At 41.7% G+C, this 10,776-nt stretch overlaps 1 protein-coding gene and 1 long non-coding RNA gene across 3 annotated transcripts in view; one reads left to right on the top strand and one right to left on the bottom strand.

Annotated features, from left to right (window-relative positions):
* Positions 1–7,172, top strand: part of LOC132679654 (uncharacterized) — a 47,360-nt gene extending 40,188 nt beyond the window's left edge. The window contains exon 5 of one of the 2 annotated variants that reach the window (XR_009610259.3): positions 6,194–7,172. This is a non-coding gene — a long non-coding RNA (uncharacterized LOC132679654). The remainder of the gene's footprint in view (positions 1–6,193) is intronic. The other variant, XR_009610260.3, reaches the window with a different exon arrangement.
* TAS2R40 (taste 2 receptor member 40) lies at positions 335–1,312 on the bottom strand. The gene is given in 3 exon segments (XM_060633369.3): positions 335–631; positions 634–1,249; positions 1,251–1,312. Coding segments are annotated over 3 exon segments (975 nt in total).
* Positions 7,173–10,776: the final 3,604 nt, after the last annotated feature.

The raw sequence follows: 10,776 nt of genomic DNA, 5'->3' as shown, positions 1-10,776 counted from the left end.
AGACCAAGATAGTTTTGAGAATTAAAGGGTGCCCGGTGACCACAGGCACACACTGAGATCATCCCCGGCAAATGGAGAGGTCCAGCCATCCTCTCCTTACTTAAGGCTCAGGGCAGGAGATGAATGAACATAGATCAAGGAGCTTCCACAATCCATCTTAGAGTTGCTTAGCTACTTCAGCTTAGAATCTCAAGTTAAAAACTCAGTGTCCCATTCATGGAACAACCCAGTTACCTGAGAAATAAGATTAAGCAGAAAAGAGGGGTGAGGAGAGAGGTTTAGGTGGGGGAAAGGCAGAGCTGGTTGAACCGGTCCTGTGGCACTCTGGATTCCATCACAGGGTCTGCTCTTATAGATGAAGATGAACACGGTGCTGAAACCTCTTCCAGGCTCTTCTCAGCCCAGGGTTGCCCAAGATCAGTAGCACTGAGTGGCCATCTGGGTAAGCAGCCATGACGATTTTGCACAAAATATTCCAGGAACTGTTGATGTCAAAGATGTTGGACATGGAAATGAATAGGGCAACTGCATTGAAAATATAGAAAATGAGAAAGTAGCTGATAGCTTTGATCGCCCCCATGTGAGCCTCCATGCTGGGGTCCCTGAAGCCAGTGGCATGTGTAGGGTGTATCTCTTGTGTAGGGTGTATCTCTTGAGAGAGATGATCAGCAGAGTGGCTGCAAAGATGAGCATGATCAGAGGAATGAAGATCCCCAGGTTATAGAGAAGAACCAGGTTGACCATGTTAGTCTCAGAGAAGTATTTCTTCTCAGTGGTGTTGGAGGAGGGGATAGGAACGGAACTATTTATGTACACATTGAAGATATCTTTAGAGAAGCGAAAGCTGAAGCGTAAGGAGATGAACAGTGACAGCCCCAGAAGCCGAGGCATCAGCTCTCTGATTTTCCTCTTCATCATGGAGAACAAACAGTGAGCAAAGTTTGCAATTCGAAGGCAAGAGACGATGTTGAGCCAGGCAGCAAGCCAGAGGTTGGAATAGTTCAGAAACATGGTGATGACTTTGAAGGTTATAAACACTGTGTTTTGGTTATAAGTGACCAGGAAGAATAGGCTGTAAATATTCTCCAGCATCATCCAGATCTGCAGCAAAAGCCTGGAGAAGCTCAGCTTCAACAGGATACAGTCACTCACAGGGAGCCTTTTGCCTCTGGCCCACTCGGCCCCATGGATGGCAGTGATGAAGCCATTCCCAATCATGCCAGTCATGCACTCTACTCCAGAGAGCACCGGTGAGGACGATTTTAAACCTGGACGTGTCTCAATCCATGGCATCTGTGTTCACTGTCGCCATTCTCTTTGGCCCTGGCCCAGTACCATGCCAAGGCCTGGTACCTGCTATGCAGTCTTCTGATCCTCGCTCAATGTTGTTATAATTTTTTTCCCCAGTTAATGGTTATTTCCAATTTTTCTTCATTTGTTTGCCCCATGACTACAGGTCAGAGGCTTGAAAGGCAAATGATGGGAGGATCTTGTTACTGGATGTCTCTGTTTTTCATAAAGACCCGTTTGCCTCGGGCTTGCAGAAGCTCACTGGAAAAAATTTGAGATAGGTTCCTATCATGGCATCTTTCTCCCTTAGTTACTTTAAGCCCATATACACCTGACAGGCAAGAGTCCCACGTTAGGAGTCTTTGTGCTCACGCATTTGTGCTCATTTCATAAGACCTGTTACCTGCCAAATTGTAAAAACACAACAGCTCCTTTGATCTGCCTTCTCCTGCTTCTTTTTGTCTCCCTTATTTGCAGAGACGTTTTTATCCTGTGGTTAGCATGTTCATGAATAAGAAGTTCCCATCAGTTTGTATGCAAACATTTTTACTTAGACCCAAGTTTCCTCCAGAAAGGTCAGCTGTTATAATGTCCTCAGACACAGAAGAGCCAAAATTTGATGCCATTTGGGTTAATTAGAGACTAGAAAAACTGCCTTGTGACAGTTTCATTGTTTGTGTGTTTATCACTGATTATAATTTACACCACGATGCACATCAGTATTTCAACTCAGAATCGGGTTAGAATTAGCTTGGGCAAGTGGTGGGGTGTTCTGAACACAGTGCTGAAGTTGAGAAATGTGACCAGACACTGTTAACTTGAAATTTAAAGTCATATGCAGATGCCCGAGCCTCATTCCTGATCTAGTTAAGTCAGAATCTGAGCTAGGGCCCAGACATGTTGTATTTAAAAAAAAAATTTTTTTAATGTTTATTTTTGAGAGAGACAGAGACAGAATGAGAGTGGGTTAGGGGCAGAGAGAGAGGGAGACACAGAATCTGAAACAGGCTCCAGGCTCTGAGCTGTCAGCACAGAGCCTGACGCAGGGCTTGAACTCACGAGCTGTGAGATCATGACCTGAGCTGAAGTGAGATGCTCAGCCGACTGAGCCACCCAAGCGTCCCATAGACATGTATTTTTAAAAAGTTAAAAGTTCATATTGCTCAAAGCCAGACTGAGAACCAAAATCTTAGCTACAGATTAATGAGTCTTGGGGCCAAATCTGGCCTGCCATTGTGTTTTATCCTGCACAGCCTGAGACTGGACGGCATTAGGCCCACCGCCAGTGCTTGCTACTTTCTGCTGGTCAACGTTCAAATTTAGGAGGTTGCATATATGCACAAAAAGTCTGTCTGCCCTTGAAAAATTAGAAGATTGGGGAACATTGGGACCGCATAGTGAATTGGTTGAGGAAGAATAGTAGCTGCACATTTATTTTTTATTTTATTTTTTAAACTTTTAAAAAATGTTTATAATTTATTAGTATAATTTATTGTCAAATTGGCTAACATACAGTGTGTAAAGTGTGCTCTTGGTTTTTGAGGTAGATTCCCATGGTTCATTGCTTACATACAACACCCAGTGCTCAACCCAATGAGTGCCCTCCTCAATGTGGCTGCACATTTAAAACAAGGTTATGTATGTACTTTTCAGTTTGTCACAGTATTCACCAACTCCTAGAATCTTCTTGATTCTGAGGCTTCATGCCAGTGTGATGGCCCTGTTGTAATTTTTCTAATAGAAATGGAGAGATGATGAAAATGGATTTCTCCATCTCCAAATTAATTTTATCTCAAATTAAACTCAGAGATTTATTTTTATTATAAAATTGCCTCTTATTATTAAATCATGGTTGCATACACATAGCACTAGAAAAAGCAACATATTGCAAAATTAGGAAAGCATTGTTTAGAGAAATTGAAATTCATGTCAACACAAAGACTTGGACAAGAGTGTTCATAGAAGCTTTACTCATAATAGCCAGAAACAGGAAACAACAAGATTTCTTGACAGGCACCTGGGTGGCTCAGTTGGTTGAGTCTCTGACTCTTGATTTCGCCTCAGGTCGTGATCCCAGGGTCAGGGGATCAAGCCCCTCACTGGGCTCCAGGCTGAGAATGGAGCCTTCTTAAGATTCTCTCTTTCTCCCTCTGCCCCTCCCCGCTGCTTGTGTGCTCTCTCTAAAAAAAAAAAAAAAAAAAAAAAAAGGTTCCTTGACAAGTTCTGCATATCTGTTGAGAGTCATTAACTTCTGTTACTTCTGCTAATAGAGTAGTAATTATCATCAGCTTTCGTGAATTCCAATGCACCAAACTCATCTTTTTGTGTATTTTGTTCCAACTTATATCAGTTTGTGATAAATAATATCCCCCTAAATTTTTTGCACACAATTGTTTTCTACTGTTCTAGTACTATCTTCTGTTGGCATTTATTCACCTTTTTCTCTGATCTTAATAGGAAGAGCAGTGGGGGCTGATGATATGACTGGTGCCATATCAATAAGGATGTGGGGCCAATTCGGTTTTTATTCTGTGATCCTTTCTCATTCAGGAAGCTAGAATGGAGTCTCCTTTGGAGGAGACTATGGAGGAGGTCCATGGGGGAAGCAAAGACCAAAGGTTTCATATTCCTGGCTATTGGGTTCAAAAGCTTTGGTGCAGGTGTCAGATAAATCAGATTTGGAAGACTATGTGTTTGGGGGAACCATTTCCTCCACTTCTCTCTCAAACACCACCATGCAGACTAGAAGATGCTTTCCCAGTTGGGGAGGAATGAGAAGTGCAGGGAAGAGTCAGAGGAGGTAAGCATCTCCATGAAAGAGACCTAGGATCCTGCCCACCGCTCATGGCTGCAGGGGGTGGCAAAGGCAAAGTGGGGCTGCAGGACTGCTCCAGAGTCTCCCCAGGCACACTTGAGAGAGCCACTAAACCTTGTGTTCACACAAAAGGCTTAAAAATTTGCTGCGGGAGTTAGTGGATTCCAAAGGGGTCTGGTGGTCTTATCAAGGAGGCTTTGCAAGCTTGGGTTCAGATGAAGCCAATGCAAAGACAAAGGAATGGCCATGGAAGAGGCTCCCCACTCCCCACCTCCCTCCAAGTCTGTTTGATGCCCACAGAACATGGGTGTCACTTCCCAGAAGACAGGAAGAAGAAATCCTGAGAAAATCTTATAATCATAGTGTTTAAACCTGTGTGACTGAGAAAACACTGAAGTATGATTCATTGATAAAGTGGTGTCAAGTCATTAAGCAGGATAAACGTGACCAAGATTCTTTCCTTCGATTGTAGTGCCCAACTCCATGCTTCTGACTCTCCCTTTCCCATCCCATGGTGACATGTTGCGCAGATTTCATCTTTCCTAGTCTTTTTTGGTTATTAATATTCAATCCAGTTTAGTTTCATGCTTGGTTTAAACCTTACCATCTCCCCTCCTCCCACCCCCAGCACAGTTTGAGCTGAGACCACATCTGCTTGGATTGGAGGGGGACTGGGTGGGTCTGGGACACCTGTCTCTCTCTCTTCTTCCAGGGTGCTGCTGTGGGAGAGGGGACGGGTGGTAGCTGTATTTCATTGGCTGCTATGGTAAATTCATCCCCTTATGCTTGCTGCTACTGCCCTGACATCATCTGGCCATCCGTGCCTCTGGGGGTCAGGCATCATGTACCGGCTGTCTTGTGAGGAGCCCATGTGAGGTCTGCTTGCTCCACATCTGTCCTTCTCAACCTTGTCTATATGCCAGAATTGCCTGAATTAACACTGTGGGTCTTTAAAAGACATCATACCCATGTCCCATCCTCAAAGATTCTGAGTAACCGTGCTCGAGAAAAGCTAAGCATTGGCATTTCCAAAGCTCCCTGTTGTGGCTCCAGTAGGAGCAAGAGAGGGTTGAGAACCACTACAGGCAAGGGGTACTTACTGGCATGGTTTATGGTGTGGGCATTCTTATGGAAGAGACTGAATGCCTTCCTGGACAAGACTGAGGACATGTTCTTCCATCAGGTGGAGGGAGATCAGATCCAGAGGTTGAATTACAGAGAAGAGATGTATTTTGCAAAACTGAGTTGTGCTTTGTGAAGGTCACTTCTGTATCGTGTTAGAAAAGCGAATATTTCTTACGTCTCTGTGAAAAGGAGGAAGTAGAACATAGACGTAGAGAGTCCTATGTTCCACTTTGTAAACTGAAGGCCACTTCTGTGTGCTTATGTGGCAAAGGATGTAATTTAAGACAACAGCCTAGGTGGCGTGATGAAACAAACCACTGTAAGAAAAAAGACCAAGGATGTGGAAAAGATGTCTGATCAAATCCTAAGAGCTGCAAAGAGAACTGAAAAGCCAGCAAGGTTTGTTTTGATTTTTAGTACAATCAGCAGTTATATATTTTAGTGAAAAATCTGCCTGGGCCATCAAATTCTTCACAGATAGCAAGTTGTAAAGGAGTGTCTATTGAATGGGGTAGAAATTGTATGTCCTGAGAAGATACAGACGTGTGAAAATAGAAGTGTAACCAGAAACACTGTTGCTCAATGTACTAGAAATATGGCTAGGAAACTAAAAGAAAAATTGTGTGAAAAAAGTTTTAAACATTGTGACATTTGCTTCTGCAGCTGATGAGGGGACATATTTAGTAATACTTAGATGTAATAATTAGCTCTATTTATTCACCGTGGGTTTGAGAATTTTTATACGACTGAAAATATTTTAGACAGTGTGCCCATGACAGGCACAACACTAGGAAGTAATTAAGAAATTCATTTCTGTAACAAGAGGAAACTTTCAAACAATTTAATATAGATGATGATCCTGGGATGGATGGTGCTAATATTGGACTTGCGGTAACACTTAAGTTCCATGTGGCAAGTTATGCAAGGACACAGGCTTTACCTCTACTCATTTGCATTACTCAGCAGGAATTGCTTTCTGCTGGAAGTTAAAAATGGAATGCATCACAGACCCAGAGCTCACCACCTGTAAGCTGGGTCTCCCCCTGGGGTTTGGGCCACAGAGCATCTCAGGCGCCGTTGAATGAATTGGACACATAACACAGAGGTCTGCTCACTGCACGTAGGTTGGGAGGCTCAGTCACCACTGAAGCTAAGGAGATGTGTTGAACTGTTGAAATGAACTCGTTCCTCATCACGGAGGAAAAGAAATTTTTGTTTATGCTAAGCAGCAAAGATTGTTATCACAGAATTGGCCTTTTGGGTTGGCAAACACTTTGAACGCCCTGCAAAGTCATCCATTAGAGTTATGAAACATTATGGAGACAGTGATCTGGCAGAGCGTTATTTGGTCCTCTTTTCTGTGCTAGAATTAGCTCTAGAACTGTAGCTGATGGTCAGAGCCCTGTGATGGAAATTCTGTGATGCTGAAAGCTGACTTTGTCGTTGACTTCAGCACTGTGAAGGTAACCTTCCCCTGCTCAGTGCTCCTTTATCTCTTCATACATACTTGCAGTGTGAAAGGTGATCTGCGGTGCAACATAGGACTGGACATCTAGCACAGTGACACCAGAGCCCCAACCTCCTGCAAATATCTGAACAGTTGTGCAAAGATTGTTAAAACTCTTTGAAAATGCCTACGTTTGTGAACAGTTCTTCTCAATTATTGAAGTCAAGGCTACCAGTCAAAGCTGAATTCCGTGCTCGCGTGGAACTTGGTACAAGATTTAAACAATGATCTGCTAAAGAAAAAGTCGCAGATTTCTGGTTCCAAAACAAGAGTTAACAAATTGTGAAAGAAAATGTTAAAAGTAAAATATTTCTATTTTATGTTTTTTTTTCCAATTTTGAATTTAAGTTACCATTGTCAATATCATGTGTATGCATTATGTGGTATGGTTGTAATCCTGGTTCATAAAAATAAAGTTTGATTATGCTCCTGGCACTTGGTTAGTTTTTCTTACCTCTTCCGTGTTCACCCATAGACCTTTATAACCCTGGAGTTTTCAGTGACCTCTTCAACGAGTGTTTTGTGCGGGCAGTTATGTGATAGTTTAGAGCTTAGCTGACAGTATTCATTCACTCACGGTAAGGTGGAGCCTGGGAATCCTTCTTGGAAAATCTGGCAATTACTTAATTTGTCCACTAGTGGGCGGGCATGCTCTTTCTTTCTCAACAGGAGCTTCTGGAAAACCTTTTTCTCTTTTAGGCATTTGGCTAAGAGTTTTACCTACCCACTTTTAGGGAGAGCTCTGAATCTTTATATTCATGGTTAGAGTTGTGGTCATGGTCAGACAGCTTTCATGAGGAAACTCATATTGTCTCTTAATAAAGCATCTTTTTTGTTAATAATTATTTTTATTTTTTATTTTTTAAATAATAATTATTTTTAAAGACAGCTTGCAAATAAAAACTATGTCCCTTAAAAAGATTAACTTGAGTTGACTACAGAGCCTGTTTCTAAAGACTCCAGATTATCAGAATGCTAGTACTGCAGGTGACCTGAGAGCTGGTGTTGGGGATGAGAACTGAGGCCTTAAGCAGGCAAGAGAATTGCTTGGGGCCACTCACCTGTTGAGGTCATTACTGGAGTATCAGGTAATGGTCTTGGTGGTCCCTTTAAACTTGCCTTTGGATTTCTATTAACTTCTCTGCAGGCTCTCTCTTTACTAATGGGTAGTTACTTGCCTTATTAGGCTCTTCGTATCCAATCCAAGAAATGTTCGTGAAAGCTCACTTCAACACAGGGCTCAACAACTTTTTAACTTAACTTAATTTAACTTAATTTAATTTAATTTAATTTAATTTAATTTAATTTTATATTTTGCCTTAAATTAAATGAGTTCCTGCACTTAAATGGTATAGATACACACAATGACCTTTGTTTCTAAAGGAAACTGGAATCTCATTTATTCAGTCAACAAATACATAAGTGCCTACTATGTCCCAGGCAGTAGAGATAAATAGTAAACAAACAACTTCCTGTCTTCGTCTTACAGTTTAGTTTGGGGGGTGGGGGAGACAGAGGGGAGTGAGAGAGTTTGGGAATTTGGGAAGGGTAGATATGAACAAGTTAACAGATGATATAATTTTAGATGATAGCTTCCATAAAAAAGTAAAGAATTGATTTTCAACAAGGATGCCAAGACTATTTAATGGGGGGAGAATAGTCTTTTAAAAAACTAATACCTACAATTGACTAACTCCATGCAAAAGAATGAAGTTAGACTTCTACCTCACACCATATACAAAAATTAACTCAAAATGGATCAAAGACTGAAATGTAAGAACTGAAATTATTAAATTCTTAGAAGAAAACAGGTGTAGGGGTACCTGAGTGGCTCAGTCAGTTAAGCATCCAACTTTGGCTCAGCTCATGATCTCATAGTTCGTGGGTTCAAGCCCCATGTCAGGCTCTGGGCTGAAAGCTCAGAGCCTGGAGCCTGCTTTGGATTCTGTGTCTCCCTCTCTCTGCCCCTTCCCCACTTGCACTCTGTCTCTCAAAAATGAATAAACATTAAAAAAAAATTAAAAAAAAACAGGTGTAAATCTTTATGCCCTTGGATTATGCACTGGCTCCCTAGATATGACGCTTAAAGCATAAGCAATGAAAAAATAGAGAAATTAGATGTTATCTAAATTAAAAAAACTTTTGTGCTTCAATGGTTACTATTAAGAAAACAAAAAGACAACTCATATAACTGGGAGAAAATATTTGCATATTCTATATCTGATAAGAGTTTAGTATCCAGAATATATAAAGAACCTTTACAACTCAACAATAAAAAGACAATCCAATTTAAAAAGTGGGCAAAGGATTTGAATAGACATTTTTCCAAATAAGATATACAAATAACTAATAAGCCCATGAAAAAACACTGAGCACCATTAGTCATTAGGGAAATGCTAAGTGACAGAAGCCAGACATAAAAGGCCACATATCATGTGATTTCACTCATATGAAATGTCCAGGACAGGCCAAATGATACAGATAGAAGATAAGTAGATTTGTGGTTGATATGAACTAGGGAGGGGAGAAATCGGGAGTAACTGTGAAATAAATAGCATTTCTTTTTGGGGTGATCAAACTGTTCTACAATCATATAGTGGTGATTGTTGCATACGTCTTGTAAATATGCTAAAACCCACTGAATCGTATACTTAAAAGAGTGAATTTTTGTGACATAGGATTACATCATAATAAAAAAAGTACAATGATCGGACAGAGAAAGTGGGCAAAAGGCAGTGGTAGATTATTTAAACACTGTGATGAGGGAGGCTTTCAACAGGAAGGCAACATTTCAGCAGACCGTTTGAATTAATGAATGAATGGATGAAGCCCACAAACCCCACTGTGCTCTCTGTTCTCTCTTCTTTTGTTTGTATATGTCCTTTCTCTGTTACTTACATTATTAGAGCATGTCTCCACTCCTGTGCCATAAATTTGTGTGAAAGACACATTAAGAAAATGAAAGTCATTTTTGATGAAAATGCTTGCCTACAGTGCTTCCTTCCCTGAAGAATTAACAGGGAAATCTCTAAGTCCTAACAATGCCTTGAACATCTTATGGAAGGTGTGTAACAGGACGTTAAATGAGGGTTTTAAAGTTTTGGCTAAGCAGTCTAGGTGGGATACAGTCAGTGATATGTGACCACATAATCTAGAGACAGAATCCTTAATTCATCTTCTGCCTTCAATTTACATAAGAGAGGATCCTTCAAAGGGAATTTGTATAAGAGGAGATCATGCAGCTTTCCTGTCTGTGTCCCTAGAATGCTGTCCTCCGCTTCCCCCAACAAAGACAAGGGAGGTTGGGAGATGCCAGGGCATCACTGGTAGAATCAAGACCCTTGGCAGAAAGGGAGACCAGCATCTTACTCACCATCTGCCCTTGTTGCTGTCAGAGGAGACAGCAAGAATGTTCTTCAGAGAGGTTCACCTGGACTTCCTGGAGCTGAACTTCTAGACCTCGGTACTATTGACATTCTGGGTGGATAAATCTTTGCCATGAAATGTAGAAATGTTCAGCGGTGTCCCTGGCCTCCACCCACTAGATGCTAGTAGCATGTCCCCACCTCCCACAATTGTGACAACCAAAATACATCTCCAGACATGGCTAAACATCCCCTGGGTGGGGGGCAAAATTACTTCCGGCTAAGAACCATTGCCCAGTTTTAGAGGGCAGTAGCGATCTAGAGATTGATGCTTGACTTTTGCTTGGTGAAATGAGAAGGGAAGAGGCTGCCTACTGTTGCCACTAATGGTGCAGCACAGAGAAAAGGTGGGCGGTGTAGGGGCTGCCTGACTGCCAGTGTTTGGTGGAGCAAAGAAGGGTAATGCTTTCCCTTCACGCACACACTGTAGAAGTGAGTCAGGCTCAAGCTGTTCCGAAAGGACCCTCTTGAAGGTAAGAGAGGTGCTGGCTATTGGACAGGAGAGAGATTGCAAGAGGCCAACAAGTTCATTGCTTGCTTTAGATTAGGGTTTTTAACCTTGACACTACTGACATTTTGGACTTGATACTTCTTTGTTGTAGGAGCCTGTCCTG

The sequence above is a fragment of the Panthera onca genome, chromosome A2, assembly GCF_046562875.1.
Source record: "Panthera onca isolate mPanOnc1 chromosome A2, mPanOnc1 haplotype 2, whole genome shotgun sequence".
In the NCBI taxonomy this organism is placed as follows: Eukaryota; Metazoa; Chordata; class Mammalia; order Carnivora; family Felidae; genus Panthera; species Panthera onca.
The sequence above is the reverse complement of the archived record's forward strand: the minus strand, read 5'-3'. Positions and strand labels throughout refer to the sequence as shown.